General features: G+C 41.0%; 1 protein-coding gene across 2 annotated transcripts in view; it reads right to left on the reverse strand.

Moving 5' to 3' along the window:
* The window catches only part of LOC135539477 (spectrin beta chain, non-erythrocytic 1-like), a 94,582-nt gene that overhangs the window by 47,042 nt on the left and 23,835 nt on the right, over positions 1 to 23,705 (reverse strand). The window contains exons 1-2 of one of the 2 annotated variants that reach the window (XM_064965377.1): positions 19,571 to 20,030; positions 9,309 to 9,460 (exon numbers count right to left, since the gene is read on the reverse strand). In XM_064965377.1, the coding sequence (XP_064821449.1) occupies positions 9,309 to 9,460; positions 19,571 to 19,691 (273 nt within the window). In that variant the 5' untranslated portion in view covers positions 19,692 to 20,030. Of the gene's footprint in view, positions 1 to 9,308; positions 9,461 to 19,570; positions 20,031 to 23,705 lie in introns of those variants that run through there. The other variant, XM_064965376.1, reaches the window with a different exon arrangement.

Below are 23,705 nucleotides of genomic sequence, written 5' to 3' on the forward strand. Positions count from 1 at the left end.
ACGCTTGGCATTGCGCATAGTGATCTTAGGCTGCTCGGCCATGCAAAACCCATTTAATAAAGCTTCCGACAAACAGTTATTGTGCTGTCATTACTTTCAGAGGCAGTTTGGAAGTCATTAGTGAGTGTTGCAATGGAGGACAGACAATTTTTATGCGCTACACACGTCAGCACTCGCCAGTCCTGTTCTATGAGCTTCTGTGGCCTACCACTTCCCGGCTGAGCCGTTGTTGCTCCTAGACATTTGCACTTCACAATAACAGCACTTACAGTTGACCGGGCAGCTCTTGCAGGGCAGAAATTTGACAAACTGACAGTTGGAAAGGCGGCATCCGATGATGGTACGACGTTGACAGTCACTGAGCTCTTTATTAAGGCCATTCTACTGCCAATGTTTGTCAATTGAGATTGCATGGCTGTGTGCTCAATTTTATACACCTGTCAGCAATGGGTGTGGCAGAAATAGCTGAATCCACTAATTTGAAGGGGTGTCCACATAAATTATACAGTATATACAAAAGTATCACACTTTTACAATTGCCTGGTCATCTACAGAAAATCAAAAGTACAATCATGTTTGCAAATTCAACCTGACAAAAAAAATATGATTACATAAAAAAAAGGAACAGATCCTTAATATGCCATTTAGCATTTCACTTCATTTAACTTTTGCCAATATATGTTGAGCAACATTCTGCAACCCTCCCAGTCAATGATTAGCAGACCTGGTCAAATACATATGTCAAATACTTTCAAGCTGTGTTTGATTTATTTTGAGCTGTCCAATGGAACCAATACAAAAGTCCTAAAAGTGCAAACGTAAAGCTAATACATTCAAGTTTAAGTATGTGATATCGTGGCCCTGACAAAGGTCTTATAATCAGAAAGGTTTTATATACACAACATGCTACTTCTTCACTCCTAAAAGCAGAGGATGCAGCTGACTATTTCAGTCTGTTGGAAGTGAATGAGTAACCCGGTAATAAAGCAGCCTTCTGCCCTCTGATGTGCGTGGAGACTTTACACTGAGGTGTGGTTTTGGAGGAGCAGAAGAGGGAGGACTAGTCCTTTGTGCAGGCAGGGGGAAGTCAACCCTAGTCAATCAAAACCGCTATCTGGGTATTAAAAAAAAAGAGCTGGAAGCAGGCACATTGAGTCAATAGTGTAAAACAAAAAACACAACTAAATGTAATTAATAATTAATTTAAAATACAGTACTGTACATGCCTAGTTTTTCACTGTGTTGATAGAAGAAAATGTCTCCCTGAAAATGGGTGACTGGTTTGGATTGAAGAATGAAAACATTGACTTACTGTATCTTAACACCATTTGATGGACACCCAAGTGAGAGTGAAAGCAAAATCCCTATTCAACTCCTACTGCTGAGTCAGTCAGCACAATACACTGCTGACCTCTATGGTGTGTGTGTGTGTGTGTGTGTGTGTGTGTGTGTGTGTGTGTGTGTGTGTGTGTGTGTGTGTGTGTGTGTGTGTGTGTGTGTGTGTGTGTGTGTCTGTATCTCTCTGTGTGTACATGCACGTCTGAGTGTGTGTGTCTGCAAAGACACATTGGCAATGTGTGGCGGTGCAGCTCTTTGAGATGCAGAGTTACACTCTGTAGGATCTGGGAGTGCAGCGCCAGCCGAGTAGCAATGACATAAGCACTTTTCTACCAGACCATGACATCATGTACAGGAAGCCTCATTCCTACAGCCTGTACGAGTTCACTTCACTTTATCATTGCTGAAAGGTGACGTACAAAATGTGGGTAGACCATGGCTTGCATTTTATATGCAATGTATGTGCGTACATACACAGCTGGGTATTCTACATTTTAGCAGACGTTCTTATCCAGAGAAACTAGGGATAAGTGCCGTGCTCAAGGGCCCATCAACAGATTTTTCATATAGTTGGCTCAGGGATTCTAACCAGTGACCTTTCGGTTTCTAGCCCAATGCTTTTAACTGCTGGTAAGCACATTCTGTATGTATAGCATCTTGAATTATGTCATTAAAAAAAGTGCTAGCTATTGACAAAAATATATTCAGTACTTATGAGCAGATATGTACTGGTAAAAACATAAGGTGGGTAAATTCTGATAGCTGTAAATAAAGTAGCAGTATCTATATTTTCAATGCTTGTACAAAATAAAAAATGGTGTGTGGCACTACTTTTCAGTGCTTATTAGTACATGACTTGTGTACCTACTAGTTTCCATATCATGATACCTGAAGACACACATAACAGGGTCAGAAGAACACTGGCATGGGGCCAATGCAAGACGAATCATCCAGCATGATATTCTGGTAACCTAATATGGTACCAGATCTGGGTTCAAATGGTATTTAAAATCATTCAAAAACCTTGAGTTTTTGCTTGAGCCTGCCTGCAGTGCCAGATGGGCTGGGTTTGTACTTGTGGGACTATTCCATTGCTTACATTGCACCAGGAAAGCTCAGTCAAGAGCAGCGTAAGTTTTTGAACAATTCCAAATACTATTTGGCCCCATGCCTCTACCTGGCAAATAGCTGTTACCTGCTGTGCCTAAACTCAATTCAAGTTACACATTGACCAGGATAATTAAACATGGCACAAGGCGTGCCCAGAGGAATTCATTCATGTCAAGGAGACCTTTTTCTCAGGGGGAAATCCAAAAATAGGAGTTGGGGATTACAACAGCCAAGCACAGTAATACAATACAATACAATACAATACAATACAAAAGGGAAAGCCCTTCGAGTTTTGAACATCAACTGCTGTTTGTAATTGCACACGTGGATTACACCAATAGCCACATAAAATCCCTCAAACTCAACACTGGACCTCAAAGCCAGTTCCACTGCATTTTTCCTTGTTCACCTATAATTAGGGACTGATTTAGACCAGGGACACCAGGTGTGTGCAATTAATTATGAGGTAGAACAGAAAACCAGCAAGCTCCATACCTCATTGGGTAAGAGTTGAGTACCCCTGGCATAGAGTTTCCTTGGTAGATTGCATTATGGGATGTGCCTTGTTGGGTATTTGCCAATAGAGTGAGATATCTTATTGGGAGCCTTGTATGTGATAGCAAGCCTGGACAGCGGAACCTTTTCTGGTACGTGGCTCTGACCATGTGGACATCTTTTCCCGACATCAGCAAAAAATCCATCAAAGGCAGCCTACCTGCTTCAACTCTCACCAACTACACTTTAGTAATAAACCAAATCAAACTTTATTTGTCATATGCGCCGAATACAACAAGTGTAGACCTTACCGTGAAATGCTTACTTACAAGCCCTTAACCAACAGTGCAGTTCAAGAAGAGATGAGAAAATATTTACCAAATAGTCACACAATAAGAGTAACAATAATGAGGCTATATAAAGGGAGTACCAGTACTGAGTCAGTGCTCGGGGGTACAGGTCAGTTGAGGTAATTTGTACATGTAGGTACGGGTGAAGTTACTATGCATAGATAATAAACAACGAGTAGCAGCAGTGTACAAAAGGGAGTGGGAGGGGCAAATGTAAATAGTCCGGTGGCGATTTTATTAATTGTTCAGCAGTCTTATGGCTTGGGGGTAGAAGCTGTTGAGGAGCCTTTTGGTCCTAGACTTGGCGCTCCGGTACCGCTTGCCATGCGGTAGCAGAGAAAGCAGTCTATAACTTGGGTGACTGGAGTCTCTGACAATTTTGTGGGATTTCCTCTGACACTGCCTATTATATAGGTCCTGGATGGCAGAACGTTTGACTCCAGTGATGTACTGGGCCGTACGCACTACCCTCTGTAGAGCCTTGCAGTCAGATGCCGAGCAGTTGCCACACCAGTCGGTAATGCAACCGGTAAGGAAGCTCTCGATGGTGCAGCTGTAGAAATTTTTGAGGATCTGGGGACCCATTCCAAATCTTTACAGTCTCCTGAGGGGGAAAAGGTTTTGTTGTGTCCTCTTCACGACTGTCTTGGTATGTTTCGACCATGATAGTTTGTTGGTGATGTGGACACCAAAGAACTTGAAACTCTTGACCCGCAGCTTTGTCTTGCTCACATTGAGGGAGAGCTTGTTGCCCTGGCACCACACTGCCAGTTCTCTGACCTTCTCCCTATAGGCCATCTCACCGTTGTCGGTGATCAGGCATACCACTGTTGTGTCATCAGAAAACTTAATGATGGTGTTCGAGTCGTTCACACCCCTGAGGAACCCCGGTGTTAAAGATCAGCATGGCGGATGTGTTGTTGCCTACCCTTACCACCTGGGGGCGGCCCGTCCGGAAGTCCAGGATCCAGTTGCAGAAAGAGGTGTTTAGTCCCAGAGTCCTTAGCTTAGTGATGAGCTTTGTAGGCACTATGGTGTTGAACGCTGAGTTGTAGTCAATGAACAGCATTCTGACATAGGTGTTCCTTTTGTCTAGGTGGGAAAGGCTAGTGTGGAGTGTGATTGAGATTGTGTTATCTGTGGACCTGTTGGGGCGGTATGCGAATTGGAGTGGGTCTAGGGTGTCCGGGAGGATGCTGTTGATGTGAGCCATGACCAGCCTTTCACAAAGCACTTCATGGCTACTGACGTGAGTGCTACGGGGCAGTAAACATTTAGGCAGGTTACCTTCGCTTCCTTGGGCACAGGTACTACTAGGTTGAAACATGTAGGTATTACAGACTCGTCAGGGAGAGGTTGAAAATGTCAGTGAAGACACTTGACAGTTGGTCCGCGCATGCTTTGAGTACACGTCCTGGTAATTCGTCTGGCCCAGTGGCTTCGTAAATGTTGACCTGTTTAAAGGTTTTGTTCACATCGGCTACCGAGAGGGTTCACACAGTCGTCCAGAACAGCTCTCGTGCATGCTTCAGTGTTGCTTACCTCGAAGCGAGCATAAAAGTCATTTAGCTTCTCTGGTAGGCTCGCGTCACTGGGCAGCTCGCGTCTGGGTTTTTGATGTCACTTAAATCAGTGTAGATGAAAGGGAGGAGACAGGTTAAAGAAAGTTTTTTTTTTCCTTGAGACATGGATTTTGTATGTGTGCCATTCAGAGGGTGAATGGGAAAGACAAAATATTTAAGTGTGTTTGAATGGTAGTAGGTGCCAGGCGCACCAGTTTGAGTGTGTCAAGATCTGCAACGCTGCTGGGTTTTTCACACTCAACAGATTCCTGTGTGTATCAAGAATGGTCCACCACCCATAGGACATCCAGACAACTTGACACAACTGTGGGAAGCATTGGAGTCAACATGGGCCAGTTTTCGTCACATTGTAGATGCTCCGATAAATTGAGAATGTTCTGAAAGCAAATGCAACTCAACATTAGGTAAGATGTTCCTAATGTTTTGTACACTTTATGTACACTGTGGATGTTGGCTGTGTGGTTCATATACTGTATGATACAAAATTAATAAAAATATATATCTAATGAAACCACACAAATCCTTAGGTTAAAAATATATCCATGTGGAGAAGCGTTCCCCTTTCCATCTAATTAGGTAATTTCTGGACAATATCTTTGTCCATTTAGGCCAGTGACACCTTTTGCCTCAAGAGCATCCCCAGAGGTAATATTCCATGAAATAATTGCATCAGTTATATAAGGTACTTACCTAAGTGTCACAAGGATGAACATTTTTTTTCACATGCATGACCTTTTCTCAAGACACTCTTAAAAAAGGGGACGGCCTTTCTTTTGGAAAATTTCAGTGTAATGCATCCCTGGCATCAAACATTTTGGAGATGCCAGTGCCTTCGGAAAGTATTCAGATGCCTTGACTTTTTCCACATTTTGTTACATTACAGCCTTATCCTCTCTAGGGTAGGGGGCAGCATTTGGAATTTTGGATGAAAAGCATGCCCAAATTAAACGGCCTGCTACTCGGGCCCAGAATATATGATATGCATATAACTGGTAGATATGGATAGACAACACTCTAACGTTTCCAAAACTGCTAAAATGGTGTCTGTGGGTATAACAGAACTGATTTAGCAGGAGAAAACCTGAGAAAAATCCATTCAGGATTTTTTTGGTTTTGTAGTTTTCTATTCAATGCCATTACAGTATCCATTGATTTAGGACTCCATTTGCAATTCATATGCCTTCCACTAGATGTCAACAGTCTTTAGAAATCGTTTCAGGCTTCTTATAAATGAGGGAGTAAGACCAGTCTGAACGAGTGGACCCTAACGTGACACAGAGTTTTTTCAGGCGCATGTGCATTTCTTGTTTACCTTTTATATTGACGACGTTATTGTCCGGTTGAATTATTATAGATCATTTAGGCTAAAAAACAACCTGAGGTTTGAATATAAACATTGTTTGACATGTTTATATGAATTTTACAGATACAATTTAGATTTTCTTGTCTGATTGTTTTGACTGAGTTTGAGCCTGTGGATTACTGAAGAAAACGCGCTAACAAAACAGAGGTTTTTGGATATAAAGAGACTTCATCGAACAAAAGGAACATTTGAGTAAATGAATGTCTTCTGATTGCCACCATATGAAGATCATCAAAGGTAAGGGATTAATTTTATCTCTATTTCTGAGTTTTGTAATGCTTCTGCTTGGTTGGTTACTGTTTGTAATAATTTGTCAACTGGGCTATGTTCTGGGCTAGGTATGTTCTGGGCTAGGTATGCTTTCCCCAAAAAGCATTTTCTAAATATGACACTGTGGTTGGTTTAACAAGAAGTTCATCTTTAAACCTATGTAAAATATGTTTTGTTTTCTGAATTTTTATAATGAGCATTTCTGTAATTGAATTTTGGCACTCTGCAACCTCACTGGATTTTGGCCAGATGGGACGCTAGTGTCCCACATACCCTAGAGAGGTTATTCTAAAAATGATACAATTATTTTTCCCCCCCTCATCTACACACCATACCCCATAATGACAAAGCAAAAACAGGTTTTTAGAAATGTTTGCTAATAAAAAAATTTTTTAAAAAGAAATATATTACAATTACACAAGTATTCAGATGCTTTACTCAGTACTTTGTTGAAGCACCTTTTGGCAGAGATTACAGCATTGAGACATCTTGGGTATGCTACAAGCTTGGAACACCTGTATTTGGGGAGTTTCTCCCATTCTTCTCTGCAGATCCTCTCAAGCTCTGTCAGGTTGGATGTCGAGCAGGTCCAATGTATGATCGGGTTTAAGTCTGGGCTCTGACTGGGCCACTCAAGGACATTCAGAGACTTGTCTGAATGTCCCTCTGTGTTATCTTGGCTGTGTGCTTAGGGTCGTTGTCCTGTTGGAAGATTAACCTGCGCCCCAGTCTGAGGTCCTGAGAGCTCGGGAGCAGGTTTTCATCAAGGATCTTTGTACTTTGCTCCGTTCATCTTTCCCTCGATCCTGACAGGTCTCCCAGTCCCTGCCATTGAAAAACATCTCCACAGCATGATGCGGCCACCAACATGCTTCACAGTAGGGATGGTGCCAGGTTTCCTCCAGAAGTGACGCTTGGCATTCAGGCCAAAGAGTTCAATCTTGGTTTCATCGTGCAGAGAATCTTGTTTCTCTATAGACAGGTTTGTGCCTTTCCAAATCATGTCCAATCAATTGAATTTAACACAGGTGGACTCCAATCAAGTTGTAGAAACATCCCAAGGATGATCAATTGAAACAGGATGCACCTGAGCTCAATTTCGAGTCTCATAGCAAAGGGTCTGAATAATCATGTAAATAAGGTTTTTCAGTTTTTATTTTTTATACATTTGCAAACATTTCTTTAAACCTGTTTGCACTTTGTCATAATGGGGTACTGTGTGCAGATTGCTAAGGATGTTTTTGGATTTAATCAATTTTAGAATAAGGCTGTAACGTAACAAGATGTGGAAAAAGTCAAGGGGTGTGAATACTTTCCAGAGGCACTGTACCATTAGTATGTATCAAGGGTCTTTCCACCATTTCGGTGCCTTTAGAAAAGTTTATCTTTTGATTTCACCAAATTTTAACATTCTGTCATAAAGAGCACATGTTCAACTTCATAAAAACCTTCTTTCCCCATCTCAAGAGGTTAAATAAAAAATTACTTTAGTAAGTTTTTATTTTACCTTAATTTATCTAGGCAAGTCAGTTAAGAACAAATTCTTATTTTCAATGACTGCCTAGGAACAGTGGGTTAACTGCCTTGTTCAGGGGCAGAACGACAGATTTTTAACTTGTCAGCTCGGGGATTTGACCTTGCAATCTTCCGGTTATAAGTCCAACACTCTAACCACTAGGCTACCTGCCTATTAAATGCCAAAAATGTAACCTAATTAAAATGAGTCTTCAGTTCACGTAACAGGGTTGACCTTAAAATGAGGGACAGATGTAAATGAATCAGTAACAAGAAATAAATGATCTTCAGAAATGACTTTGTCAAAGCAACAAACTAACTAAGGCTTTACAATGATGGTGAAATGTTGGGGTTAAGTGGGTTAAAATCTTCCTACAAATAGACAGGGATGACAGAGTGACATGTCAAAAAATGTTAGCAAGTCTTTATTCATATTAATTGAATTATTCAGATATTTTGAATTCTCCATGTGGTCTATCGTGGTTCCCCCACAGGACGGTTAATGCGATTAGCACGAGTTTGTACGTAACAAGAACATTTCCCAAGACATAGATATATCTGATATTGGCAGAAGGGTTCAATTATTGTTCATCTCACTGCACCGTCCAATTTATAGTCACTATTACAGTGAAATAATACCATGCTATTGTTTGAAGAGAGTGCACAGTTATGAACTTCAAAAGTTATTAAAAAAAACAAATGAGGCACATTTGGGCAGTCTTGATAAAACATTTTGAACAGAAATGCAACGGTTCATTGGCTCAGTCTAAAACTTTGCACATACACAGCTGCCATCTAGTGTCCAAAATCTAAACTGTGCCAAGGCTGTAATAATAATATTTCTCTTGCATTTCAAAGTTGTTGTTTTTTTTAAAGCATGTTTTTTTTTCTTTGTATTATCCTTTACCAGATCTAATGTGTTATATTCACCTACATTAATGTCACATTTCCACAAACGTCAAAGTGTTTCCTTTCAAATGGTATCAAGAATATGCATATCCTTGCTTCAGGTCCTGAGCTACAGGCACTTAGATTTGGGTATGTCATTTTAGGTGAAAATTGGGGGGGAAAGGGTCCGATCCTTATGATTATTTAAAGGGCACTTCATTTAATATAACAGGCTACTTAAAATATCAAAAGGCACTCTTTTTGTGGAACGACCCCCAAGCATCTCAGAGTAGAAGTGCTGATCTAGGATCAGGTCCTCCCTGACCATGTAATCTTATTCAATGTGATCTAAAAGGCTAAACTGATCCATACAGGCCCGGGTAGCACGGTACTCACCAGTCTCTCCCCAGACAGCACCTCCAGCAGTTTGATGAGCATGCGTCCATCACTCAGGTCCCTGTACAGGTCGGTGATGCGGCAGGACACTCGGGAGAGGTGAGAGTTCACCCATTTGGTGAAGGTCTTCTTCTGCACCGCTTCGCGCTCATCTGGAGAGAAAAGAAGACAGGGAATACAATTAAGAAATATGTCAAAGTGAAATGTCATTAAATTAATTGGAGATGAAACAAGTGAATTCCTGATGACGGATAAGCAGAGTTACGATAAAACACAACAACAACATGTTAGCAGACACGCTTATCCAGAGTGACTTACAGGAGCAGTTAGGGTTAAGTGCCTTGCTCAAGGGCACATCAACAGATTTCTTACCTAGTCGGCTCAGGGTTTTGAACCAGAGACCTTTTGGTTACTGGCCCAACACTCTTAACCGCTAGGCTACCTGCTGCCCAATGTTTGCTAAATTAGCAGTGTTGGGCAGTAGTGAACTACATGTAGTTCAACTAGTAATTAAACTACATTTTGCAGTAGCTTGGTGGTAGATTAACTAAACTAAAATCTTGGTAGTGTTTGCGGTAGTTAATTACATTTTGACCATGTAGTGGTGCAGCTAACTACAGGAACTACACACTACTTTTTTGGCAAAAAGAGAAGAAAATATGGCTGAAATAGGCTAGATTTTATAAATGTATAAATTACTTTTTCAAAGTAGCTTTAGTTAAGTAAAGTAAGGCTATGGAAGATAATAATGCTGGAACAAGACATTGAAGTATAGATAACAGCTCACACTCTCCCTATACAGCCTGGTCTTTTAATTTCAAGTCTGAAATACTATAGAACAGTGATCTAACTAATCAACTACGGTAATCATCCCATGATCAACCGAATTGGGTGTTTTAGTGCTGGGCTAAAGTATATTTAAAATGTGTACTCCCTGGGTCCCCAAGGATAGATTGAAAATGTCAATAAGCTTGTAAGACTGCCATTCAAATGTAACTTTCTAAGTAAACAAACAGTAACAGTACTGATACTCATTGTATAATTATGTCATATGAGAGGTTTTCGTCACTGTGGGTGATTGGCTCCCCTTGTCACATGCAACTCATCATCCTTTCATGATTCAGATTTTAAAACGACTAGAGCGGATTGGGACTGGTGGCCTTGCCTCGTCAGATCTATTGCAGAATGTCTTAAGGCTTCCTCTCCTGGTCTCTCCATGTCCACTGAGATTAAGGAAATGGACAGGTGAAGGCAAATGCTTGATAAGGGGTCGACCATATTGCTATCATCTGTTCTGGGTTCTCAGGACAGTGTGCATAAAGTGAGGAGACGAGGGAAGAAAGCCACTGCAGACTAATGAGATACAACCATAGCTTCAAAATGTAAAAAAAAACAAAGTGGAAGTGGGAGCTGGGGCTATCCTGTTTATGTTCGGGGCCATTGACAGGGCCAATGCCGCACCCTCTGGCTCAGAGTTCATGTCCATGAACACAAGGAGGGTTTATTTATAATCCTCCCCAATTTTCCTGTTATTGCATTCCTTATCCCTGCAAAGACGTAAGCATCTGATTTGATTGTTCGTTTGCCACATGGCGAAAAGAGATAGATGACCTCGCCTCACGCAGGGCTGGCTGCACCTTGCAATGTACTCTCCAACTCCAAGGCCCTCTTGACTTTTTTGTTATTAGTGATTTATTTGACACGTTTGACGATCTTGCCGAAGAAAAACAATTGGAGAAGGTCGAACCTATTCCTCACATCCCCCCCCATCCCTGAAACACAAAACATGATATCAACATATGAAATAAAAAGTTATCCTTTGACTAAAAAACACTATGATTTGGAATCGATCGCTCAGTTAATACTAAACCCTGACCACAATTGTAGTGTGTATGACTAAACTAACTAGACCCAGAGCCAACTTCCTGCCTGCTGCCCTACCCCTCGGGGGTACAACCAGCTATCATCACAGGAGGTTGCTGAGTAGAGAACAGCTCATAATAACAGCTGGAAAGGAGCGAATGGAATGGCATAAACACATGTGTTTGATGTATTTCATAACATTCCACCTATTCAGCTCCATGCATTACCATGAGCCATCCTCCCCAATTAAGGTGCCACCATCCTCCAATGCATCCAGACCCATTTCTGTGGCAATATTGCAACATGGTAACATCACCACAAGCGTCACATAGTGGTACACGCCAGTGGGGATTTTTTTAAGGAGTCTCCTGTGAGACCGGAGGACAAGACAGAGCTGGACAGAACAATAGAGGCAGTGTTCCTCTCCTCCACCCCTGCCCTAGCTCAACTCCGGGGAGGGCTAGCTAGAGGAATGTTGCACTCGCAGCTGGTCTTATCGTTAGGTAAACACATAGCTCCCGAACTATTAACACAGTTTGAATAGTGAGTTTAACCTGTTTAACAACAACAAAAACAGATGCCAATAAAGACAATTTCAGGTTGTTTCATTAAACAAGGCTGCGTCATGCCATTTGTCATTTTTCAAAGAGCGTGGGCTGATTGGAAAATGATAGCAGTATCTTGAAGGGCCATGTAGGGGGATATGGATAAGAGGAATACATCATTTATTATCTGAAATGACACCCATATTTTTCAAATGATGACAACGTCATCTCAATGCCATTTTTAGCAGATGATCACTTCAGGACTTTCATGCAATAGAGCAGTTGTTCCCAAACTTTTCATAGTCCTGTACCACTTCAAACATTCAACCTCCAGCTGCATACCCCTTCTAGCACCAGGGTCAGCGCACTCTCAAATGTTGTTTTTTTGCCATCATTGTAAACGTGCCACACAAACACTATACGATACATGTATAAAACATAAGAATGAATACGTTTTTGTTACAAGCCGGCTCATGGGAAGTGACAAAGAGCTCTTCTAGGACCAGGGCACAACTAATAATATAATAATAATCAATCATTTTGCTCTTTATTTAGCCATCTTACAAATAAAACCTTATTTGTTCATCAAAAATGGTGAATAACTCACCACAGGTTAATGGGAATGGTGTGCTGCTTGAAAGGATGCACATAACTCTGCAATGTTGGGTTGTATTGTGTACTCTGAGCACAGCCCTATCCAGAAATCTGGCAGTGGCTTCTGATTAAATTCAATTTTCACAGGACCGCTTGTTGCAATTTCGATGAGGCTCTCTTGTTCAGATGTCAGTAAGTGGACTGGAGGCAGGGCATGAAAGGGGTAACGAATGGAGTTGTTTGTGTCATCCGTTTCAGGAAAGTACCTGCGTAATTGAGCACCTTGTGTGAGCTGTGTGTGTTGCTATATCACATTTGACATTGTCCGTAAGCTTGAGTTCATTCGTACACAAAAATATACAACGATGGAAAGACCTGTGTGATCTCCTTGTTAATGCAGACAGCGATGAGCTCTAACTTCTTAATCATAGGTTACATTTTGTCCCGCACATTGAATATAGTTGCGGAGAGTCCCTCTAATCCTACATTCAGATCCTTCAGGAGAGAAAAAACATCACCCAGATAGGCCAGTCGTGTGAGAAACTCATAATCATGCAAGCAGTCAGACAAGTGAAAATCATGGTCAGAAAATAAAACTTTAAGCACGTCTCTCAATTCAAAAAAACGTGTCAATACTTTGCCCCTTGATAACCAGCGCACTTCTGTATGTTGTAAAAGCATTACATGGTCACTGCCCATATCATTGCATAATGCAGAAAATACACGAGAGTTCAGGGGCCTTGCTTTAACAAAGTTAACCATTTTCACTATAGTGTCCAAAACGTCTCTCAAGCTGTCAGACATTCCCTTGGCATCAAGAGCCTCTCGGTGGATGATGCAGTGTACCAAGTGGCGTCGCGCGTTACCACTCCCTGTCATACTTAATTGACCCTCCCATAAACGTAACGGACATATACCAGGAGCTGTGCCAGGCCCGCCACGTCTGCTGACTCATCTAGCTGTAACGCATAGAATCTACTGACTTGTATGCAAAGCAGTAATTGTTTCAAAACATCTCCTGCCATGTCACTGATGCGTTGTGAAACAGTGTTGTTTGATGAAGCATTTGCCTGTATAGTTTTTTGGGCCTTTTCCCCCAGCATTGTCCCAGCCATATCCACGGCAGCAGGAAGAATGAAGTCCTCCACAATAGTATGGGGCTTGCCCATATAAGACACTTCTAGCCCCTTCTTATTAATGGTATCTGTTGCTTTCATACACGTCTTACGACTCGCTCAAACTCCCATGGCTTATTTTTCTAATTGGCATGTTTCGTTTCTAAATATCTGCGCAAGAGTGAAGGTTTCCTGCGAGAGATTAACGGTTAATGTGATTGGATGTTAATTATTTGACTAGGCTACCTGTATTTGACTTTGTGCTGTTATTTTGCTGAACACTAGATGGTTCCATTTTATTTTTGGCAGTGAAACGAGGCTACTCAGGCGAGAGAAAAAACATCACCCAAATGTATAGCCACGTTGGAAAATCTAAATGGACTGTGAATCACATTATTATTTGACGTACCCCCGACGGCATTGCTCGTACCCCTGGGGGTATGCGTACACCAGTTTGGGAATAGCTGCAATAGGGGAAGTTGAATTCAATCAATACTACTAATACTTTTTGGGGGTTTGGGTCACTGATTGAGTCCCACCAACTGAGATTCTTAGTTTGTGCTATAAAATGGCTTTGTTGGTATAAAGAGGTTTTAGTATCAATCTTTATAGTACATAGCTAGGTTTCCATTCAATTGGCAACATATTTTAATGTGAGTATTCGAAAATCTGGATAAAGAAAATTTGCATATTGTGTTTCCGGAAAACATCGTTTTTTTTGATAAAAATCAGTTTGTGATGATCTAAAGCTCAATGTGATTCCATCACATTTTCAACTCTACCGATATTTTTGCAGGTATGCCTACTCTGGTCTTGGCACGCACGCTCTAGCCAACAGCTCGCAGATACAGTGTGGGTAGGCCAGTCTACATGATGAGATTATTATGGATAAGAGTGAAAATATTTGTATTTGTCAAACGGCAGTCAAGCATCGATCATCATGTCACCAAAACAAGACCCTTGATATTTATCAAGATCACGGTGCACTTTCACCACCCCAACCGGGCTTGTCGTGACATTTTTTCCCCGCCATGTACATTACCAGCATTAAAATGTTGGCTGGCAACCTGGTTAGTGTCACAAAACAATCATGCAAAAAGGTAATTGCATTGGAAGGTACATTCATTGCACTTTGTTACATACAGTAGTACCACCCCTATTTGACCCTGTTCTAATCCAAATTCCGTCTGTATGAGATCATGGAATACACTTTGTTTCGAAATGCATCGGTCCTGTATCAGTTCCTGTGTCTTTCTGTGACTGCTAATTCACTCCTTTATTGAATTATAGATATGATATGGGTCATTCCACAAAATGAGTGCCTTTTGCTTCCCTTTGATATTTTAAGTAGAAGTTGTGCACAAATATTGAATTGTAAAAGTCTGTTATATTAATTGAAGTTCCCTTTAAAATGGACCACATGGAAAATTCAATACATCTGATTTTTCATATGAATTCAGACTTGCTGTTAGTAATTCATTTTATACACAAAAAAAACTGTCCCTCTTTTTAAGGTCAACAGAGGGAAATGGTTCTAATTTCATACAGGAGTAATAAAGGCCTAATGCACTAATTTTGTGGGAATGTATTTTTCTTATTTTTATATTATTATATATTTTTTACTGTGATTTATCAGGAGGTGCTAGCACCCTCAGCACCCCTACTTCCCGTAGCTATGCAAATGGCACCTAATTGGTGCAACAACCCATATATAAGTATATTAATTCATTTCTTCTTATTGCACTGATTAATAGTGTTCTTTAGTCCTAATTGTGTTGGATATCACTCTCTTCCAGAGAAAATCATCCCAAGTCGTAGCATTGCTTTGTGACCTTGACCCACAGCTCTATTGCAAATCCAACCAGCTGGGATATGAGCAGTCTGGTCATCACGACTGACACAAAATAGAAACTATTGATTTATTGACGCATCTTGTATCTCTATCCTGGGGGATAACTCTCCAGTTCCCAAAAGCAAATCTCTCATCTTATCTCAATAGAGATGCACATTCATTCAAATTCCAGTTTGGTTTCTTTTCTCTCTCTTTTTTCCTCTCTCTAGGTTTCGGCAGGAAAGGGAGATCTTGATTAGGGCATTACTCAGGAATTGCAGAGTTCAAGGCCATTTATATTACTACCCCACCCTTAGCTTGCAGGAAATACTGAACGTGGTGAAAGATTCCATTTTGTAACTGCACCTCTAAAGCACTGTTCATGTTCAGTTACCTATTGACAAGATTTACTCCTCTCATATTCTGCCGTCTGTATTTCAGCCACTCTTGTGAGGGCAGTCTAATGATTGGCAGAGACTGAAAACAATAATTCAGAGTGACAAAAATAACAACAGCCATTTTGTTTAGGCCTAGATATACATATTATATGATATAGCAAACTAGCAAATTAACAGACTAGAAATCGGCATCAAAGGACGAAAAACGAAGGTGGAAGACTGGACATCTTAGCGAAGCAGTTCAAAGGTTGCTTCCTTCTTCCCTCACTGTTGAATCAACATCCTGTGGCCTGTGGCGGGTCAGAAGATTGAAATTCTTCTGACTTCCTGTGTATTAGGGCTGGATTAGTGGATGAGGTCACACTGCTATGTTTAGGGGTGACTAACCACTGGACAAAGGCGTTGTCAGATCAACATTCAACATTTGATTGAGTTGTCAGACATTAACTTCACGTAAAACCTGAAATGCTATTGTTGATTGTTCTTTGAAAACTAAATCGAAATTAAACAAAAACTGTGCGTGTTAATGATGTTTTGCCAACTAACCATCAATGTCGATCTAAAAACCTTATGCCAAACAAAACACATGGGAACACTGGGAAAACATATACCAGGTAGCGTACTTGACAAGATGTCTCCATGTCATAAAGTGGATAAAGTCCCTCTACTGATAGAAGGGTAAAACAGATCACCAGTCAGATAAGTCAGGGTGTTATGGCAGATGGCCTGTTTGTTCTTTAACAAGGCCTCAGGTTATCACACAAGCAGCTACCAACAGCTATATGTTTCAAATCAATGACTCAACATCTACATTTTGCTGGCAAAAGGGAAAACAAAGCACTAAACAGGACATGGCTTTGTGTCCATTTACACCCAGTAAAAACATTCACTACATTTCGATAAATCTCACTCTTACTTTATAGTAAAGACGTGGTTGAAAACCTCAAGATCATACTTACTATTCTCAAAAGTCACAATAGCACTATATTTTACAGTAGTTTCCACTGGTATTTACCTGCTATTAACTAGGATGAAGGCCGGAATTCAATCTGATCACGCTTTGTCGACAATGCACCTTTAAAGGTAATTTCCGATTGAGCCGACATATGCAGCGTTTACTGTGAATGCGTGGCGAAAGCGGAACATTGCCTTTAAAAGCTGCATTACTGACCAAGCACGATTGGATTTAATCCCAGCCTAGGTAAATGGTATTCTCTGGAATTTACTAATCAGAATTCAACAACTGAGGGCATAACAAAAGCTAACCTTCAATATTATATTTCAGGGTATCATTCAAATGGGGTGTCAAGTTCAAATAGTCAGTCAGTGTAGCTTAATAGAGTAAATCAAACTTGTAAAGACCAGAACTACACTCTTTTTCAACACTCAAGTTTGCCCCCTTCCCCACCCCAGCCCATTCAAAGACTTCTTCAGTTCCATGACTTTCTGTTGCCTTCTTTTTTTGTCTCCCCATAAAATATTTTCTTGCCAGCAGCGGAACAGACGGTCATTTAGAGGCCGACTGTGGTGGAAGCCGGTTTGGCAGGGCCCTGTTTGCAGACAAACGTAGTACTTCAGCACTCAAGTCCGTGTGGTGGTAGTCCAGCTAATTGGGGTGGAGAAGTAGCTACAGTCTTGTACAGAAGCGACTGGAGTGCATCTAATAACTTTTTTACACTATTGTGCCAACCCAATCAATACAATGTTAGATCGAATATCGTCTTTTCACACGGTCCTTTCCAGCACGGCTTTAGCAACTATGGCGGATGTGTAACCAAGCCAGCTCAAGCTTGTCAAAGCAAATTATTGACCTAAAAACCCCACTTCAAGGACCCAGATTAAACCTACTCCTGGATGAAAAGGATCAATGGAAAATCTCCATTAAAAAGTGCTTTTAAGTACAGGAATAAACTTAATCTGGCTGAGAGAAACCAGCATTAAATGTATTAGATAAAACAGAAAAATACATGGGACCTGACAATGCACTTTCAATTTCTTTTTGGTTGATACAGCCACAGGGCAGCTGTACAAAATTATTTGCACAATGTTTTTTACAGTTCATGTCTGTTTAAAAAAAAGTCACTGGCACAATGACACCACGCAGTTATGCTGAAAATATAACAAATTTAACCAACTATGAACCAGAGAGCTCTGCCTAAATAGCATCCTATCCAGGGGGTCTACTTGTACATCAAGCTGTCTCACGCTACAGAAACAGGACATAGGCTCCTGTCCTATGAGCAGTTCTGGCTCGAACAAGGTTACTACTTCCTCTTGCTAAAATCAAGGGTCGCGGTGATACAACCAATGATAATCCTAGTCCACTTATATTAAGTCTGACTTTTTCAGTTGAATGTTACTGTTCCTAGATCCTGTAGACTACACTTTGCGACCCTATCAACATTTGCTACAGTAGAAGTATTGCACTAAAATTAGCATTATCAGCACACCAGGTCAATCCATAAATTCTGTAATATCTTCGCTCAATTTAAACAATAAATATTATGACGCATGCTGGCACTACATGACACAAGAATAGTAATCAATAAAGTTGACTCTGTGATGTTTTTATCAAGTCAGTCATCTATAACTGAGTAAAGCAAATAGACCAGAGGGTGAAAGTGCAAGTCTATCTCTCTGTCTTCCTTTTCATTCCGGCTACTTTACAACATTGGACAAGGTTTCGGCAGTTAGTAAACTCTACACAAAGCTACATATTAACAAATGGCACATATTCATCCAGCCGTATCCACATAGTTGTTGTGGCCAGTTTATACCATTCAAATGAGAAAAAGTGGACAAATTCTGACCATTGCTGTAAATGTAATGATATATTAATGAAAAGGGGACTTCTATATAACATATATAGAAGAGACACATTCAACAACCCAATAGTGCATTCAGACACAATAGCTCATAGAGAGACTGAGTTAATGACTGATATTATCATGTGGCAAAGACCACATTCTCTTTGGGATGAGAGAATACCCAACAAAGATGTCAACAAAAGTAATCTACACAAGGACAGCAGGACTATAAAACAATGTTACTATGATAACGGTTACATTACCATGTTCATTTCTCCTTTTTTCTATTGCAGTCTAGCCTGGGGTTCATCATAACGAAAATGTGAAAATGAATGTCGAAAAATGTTTTGGGAAAATAAGTAATTTTGTAGTAAATGTGCTAAACAATAGTAAACAATATCACACAATATAACACAATGACATACTGTTCAACTAATAGTGATGCTATATAACATATAGTAAGCGTATATCCCTGTTTTGTAAAAAATAAAAATGTATTTTTTAAATAACACACAAGGCTCCTATACTAACTGCGTAAAAACATATTGTTAACACTATAATTTCCTAGAATTTGACTCCTTGAAAGTGCATTTGCATGGGATGGGTGGACAAAACAACCACTCCCACCTTCCCTGTCCCCTCTCATGCTATTGTTGTCCTGACTACCCACTAAGAACTAGCATGCATGCCATTTACATAGCATCGTGGGTTGTGTGTTTGTAGACAGAGGGCCTCCTTTGAAAACAGTTATTTAGTATTTTAATGTCAACACTAAATTCCTATCCTCCAAAAAAGACACATTCTTATAATCCAATATGAAAGTCATCCTTACGCCAGATCATAGTGCTGCCATACTAAACGTGTCATATACACCACTGTCTTATAGGATTAAGACACCCAATTTGTTTTATTTTCTAAGAAGTAAAATAACAACGACAAAATATAATGCTCTTCATCCAACTAACAATTACTGTGATAAACAACTGCCAAATTCAACACAGAGGATCCAGAATTCTCTCTCTGGACCTCGCCGTCTATCTGCTGACAGAGCATATAGCATAGCAACACCTATAAACAAAAGACGACTGCAGTCTCCATCCTTCACTTACCTTGTAGCTGTTTAAAGCGCCCTTCTAACATGTTGTAGTTGAAAGCCACCTGAGCGGGGTAACCAGAGTCCGGGTCAGTGTATTGTACATCTTGCCCACCCAACTCCCAGTCCACTTCCATAGTTCCAAACGAAAACTGGGACCCACTGAAAGAAAATACCCCCTCGAGAAAAAAAAAACACAAGCACAGCAAGGCGGAAAAACGGAGGGAAGTTAAGAAGGGATCCAATGGGCTTTTTTTTGCCTCCTACCGCCAACCTTGCTACACCGCAAGCTCCAAAAAAGAATCCAGTAAAAGTAAGGAAAAGAGGGAATGTTCTCAAGGACGAGACTCTTCCCAGAGCAGCCACTGAAGGACCAGGCGTGGAGAAGCAGGATCTGTGTCAGATAGGGGGCACAACATGCTTCTTCTTCTCTCTTGATTGTTCTGTCTTCCCTCTCAACCCATTCAAAAGCAGCCTCCACCCCACCCCCATCTCACGCCCCCCCTCCCTCTGTCAAAAGCAGCCTCCACCCCACCCCCCTCTCACACTCCCCTCCCTCTGGTTGTGAGCTGCCCACCCATTCAGGGGTACAGGCTTTTTAAAGAGTGCTATTGCCCCCCCAAAAAAAAATCACTGCACCTCATCCTCATCTGGCAGACAGTTAAGGAACGAGAAGGAATAGGTGTCCAATAAAAAAATAGAATGAAAGGTTTTTTCTCAAATACAGCACATAAGTCTGGGAGGAGGGGATGGGTTTAAAGAGGGGAGGGGAACAGGAGTTTGTAATTTCGTCAGTGGCTAGCCACTGCCTGGGAGCTCAGTGATGATGTCACCGCCTCATTTCCATGATGGCCCCAGCAGTGGGGAGAAAAAGGAAGGAGGTTGGGCCGTACCAAGCCTGAAGAGAGGAGGGGCTAGAGGGAAGCTAGCCAGGATACAACCCCCCATTTCCCAGCATTGTTGTTCAGTTAGAGACAGAGGAAAAATCTGGCCATTCCATAAATGTATAAATGCTGGTTTTAAATTATGTGAGCGACCAACGTCCTGTCAAAAAAAGTGACCCAACAAACTTCCTGTTTCAGAGGAACTGAAAGCCTCCCCCTCTTTCTTCCTAATGGATGAATAGTCCCCATACTGGCTCATGAATGGTTGCTTCCCAAACAAAGGAGGAGCACACTCAACCAGTTTCCACTATACAGAACATCACAAAGCAAAAAGGATTCTGATTACAAATCAAACATAAATGGTCAATGTACCTCTGCGAACATTGCCAGGGCAAGGACAGACAAATTTCTCTTGAAGCAGAGACACCTTCTATAACAGTTAGTGTTTGATTCTTTGAGGCTTTGAAAGTAGGAGCTTAGTATAGCAATTTGTAAGTCGCTCTGGATAAGAGCGTCTGCTAAATGACTTAAATGTAAATGTAACAGATACGAGTTGGGTTAGGGCTAAAGATGGTACTGTATAATTTGAAGATTCATCTATTTGTCAATCAAAAAATAAAATGACTCATAAATCATAAAGTCCAAAAGAGGTGGTCTTCACAGATCGATCCCTTAAACAATGTAAACTATGCTTGGGTCCTATTATTGCTCACACAATTTCTATTTGCCGCAAAACTGACATACAACGTAACTGGGAATCAAAATGGCATGCCCATATAGAAAAAAATGCACAATAAGGGCGGCCTTTTGCATCTCCCCAATGGTCCAAATGTGGAATCCATACCATTTCTTATTGAACATTCCATGATTTGAAAGACACATACACATTACCAGGCAAGTCCTTTTTTCTATAGGTCTAATTTACAACTTAAGTCACCTATGCTGGCCTATGGTATCCCTCGGGAAACCCAACTACCGAACCATCCAATATTGGGATTTATAAAGAAATGATCTGGGCTCCCAAAATAACTGATCTCTATAATATACACTGAGTATACAAAACATTAGCAACACCTGCTCTTTCAACGACATTAGACTGACCAGGTGAATCCAGGTTAAAGCCATGGTCCTTTATTGATGTAACTTGTTAAATCCACTTCAAATCACTGTAGATGAAGGAGAGGAGACAGGTTAAAGAAGGATTGTTAAGCCTTGAGACATGGATTGTGCATGTGTGCCATTCAGAGGGTAAATGGTCAAGACAAAAGATTTAAGTGCATTTGAACTGGGCATGGTAGTAGATGCTAGGCACGCCAGTTTGTGTCAAGAACTGCAATAATGGGTTTGTCACGCTCAACTATTGCCCGTGAGTATCAAGAATGGTTCACCACCCAAAGGACATCCAGTATACTTGACACAACTGTGGGAAGCACTGGAGTCAACATGGGCCAGCATCCCTGTGGAACGCTATCGACACCTTGTAGAGTCTATTCCCCAACTATTTGAGGCTGTTCCGAGGGCAAAAGAGGGTGCAACTCAATATTAGGAAGGTGTTCCTAATGTTTAGTATACTCGGTGTATAAACCACTTTTGGAAAGTTCATATTCTGAGCTAGTCATTAAAAAGGTGTGGTCCACAGATATACAGTGGGGCAAAAAAGTATTTAGTCAGCCACCATTTGTGCAAGTTCTCCCACTTAAAAAATGAGAGAGGCCTGTAATTTTCATCATAGGTACACTTTAACTATGACAGACAAAATGAGAGAAAAAATCCAGAAAATCATATTGTAGGATTTTTAATGAATTTATTTGCAAATGATGGTGGAAAATAAGTATTTCGTCAATAACAAAAGTGTATCTCAATACTTTGTTATATACCCTTTGTTGGCAATGACAGGAGGTCAAACGTTTTCTGTAAGTCTTCACAAGGTTTTCACAAACTGTTGCTGGTATTTTGGCCCATTCCTCCATGCAGATCTCCTCTAGAGCAGTGATGTTTTGGGGCTGTTGCTGGGCAACATGGACTTTCAACTCCCTCCAAAGATTTTCTATGGGGTTGAGATCTGGAGACTGGCTAGGCCACTCCAGGACCTTGAAATGCTTCTTACGAAGCCACTCCTTCGTTGCCCGGGCGGTGTGTTTGGGATCATTGTCATGCTGAAAGACCCAGCCACGTTTCATATTCAATGCCCTTGCTGATGGAAGGAGGTTTTCACTCAAAATCTCATGATACATGGCCCCATTCATTCTTTCCTTTACACGGATCAGTCGTCTAGGTCCCTTTGCAGAAAAACAGCCCCAAAAGCATGATGTTTCCACCCCCATGCTTCACAGTAGGTATGGTGTTCTTTGGATGCAACTCAGCATTCTTTGTCCCCCAACACAACGAGTTGAGTTTATACCAAAAAGTTCTATTTTGGTTCATCTGACCATATGACATTCTCCCAATCTTCTTCTGGATCATCCAAATACTCTCTAGTAAACTTCAGACGGGCCTGGACATGTACTGGCTTAAGCAGGGGGACACGTCTGGCACTGCAGGATTTGAGTCCCTGGCGGCGTAGTGTGTTACTGATGGCAGGCTTTGTTACTTTGGTCCCAGGTCTCTGCAGGTCATTCACTAGGTCCCCCCGTGTGGTTCTGGGATTTTTGCTCACCGTTCTTGTGATCATTTTGACCCCACGGGGTGAGATCTTGCCTGGAGCCCCAGATCGAGGGAGATTATCAGTGGTCTTGTATGTCTTCCATTTCCTAATAATTGCTCCCACAGTTTATTTATTCAAACCAAGCTGCTTACCTATTGCAGATTCAGTCTTCCCAGCCTGGTGCAGGTCTACAATTTTGTTTCTGGTGTCCTTTGACAGCTCTTTGGTCTTGGCCATAGTGGAGTTTGGAGTGTGACTGTTTGAGGTTGTGGACAGGTGTCTTTTTATACTGATAACAAGTTCAAACAGGTGCCATTAATACAGGTAACGAGTGGAGGACAGAGGAGCCTCTTAAAGAAGAAGTTACAGGTCTGTGAGAGCCAGAAATCTTGCTTGTTTGTAGATGACCAAATACTTATTTTCCACCATAATTTGCAAATAAATTCATTAAAAAATCATGCAAATGAGATTTTCTGGATTTTTTTTCTCCGTTTTGTCTCATCAGTTGAAGTGTACCTATGATGAAAGTTACAGGCCTCACTCATCTTTTTAAGTGGGAGAACTTGCACAATTGGTGGCTGACTAAATACTTTTTTGCCCCACTGTAAGTGAATCTGTACAAC

The sequence above is a fragment of the Oncorhynchus masou genome, chromosome 5 (assembly GCF_036934945.1).
Source record: "Oncorhynchus masou masou isolate Uvic2021 chromosome 5, UVic_Omas_1.1, whole genome shotgun sequence".
NCBI classification, from domain to species: Eukaryota; Metazoa; Chordata; class Actinopteri; order Salmoniformes; family Salmonidae; genus Oncorhynchus; species Oncorhynchus masou.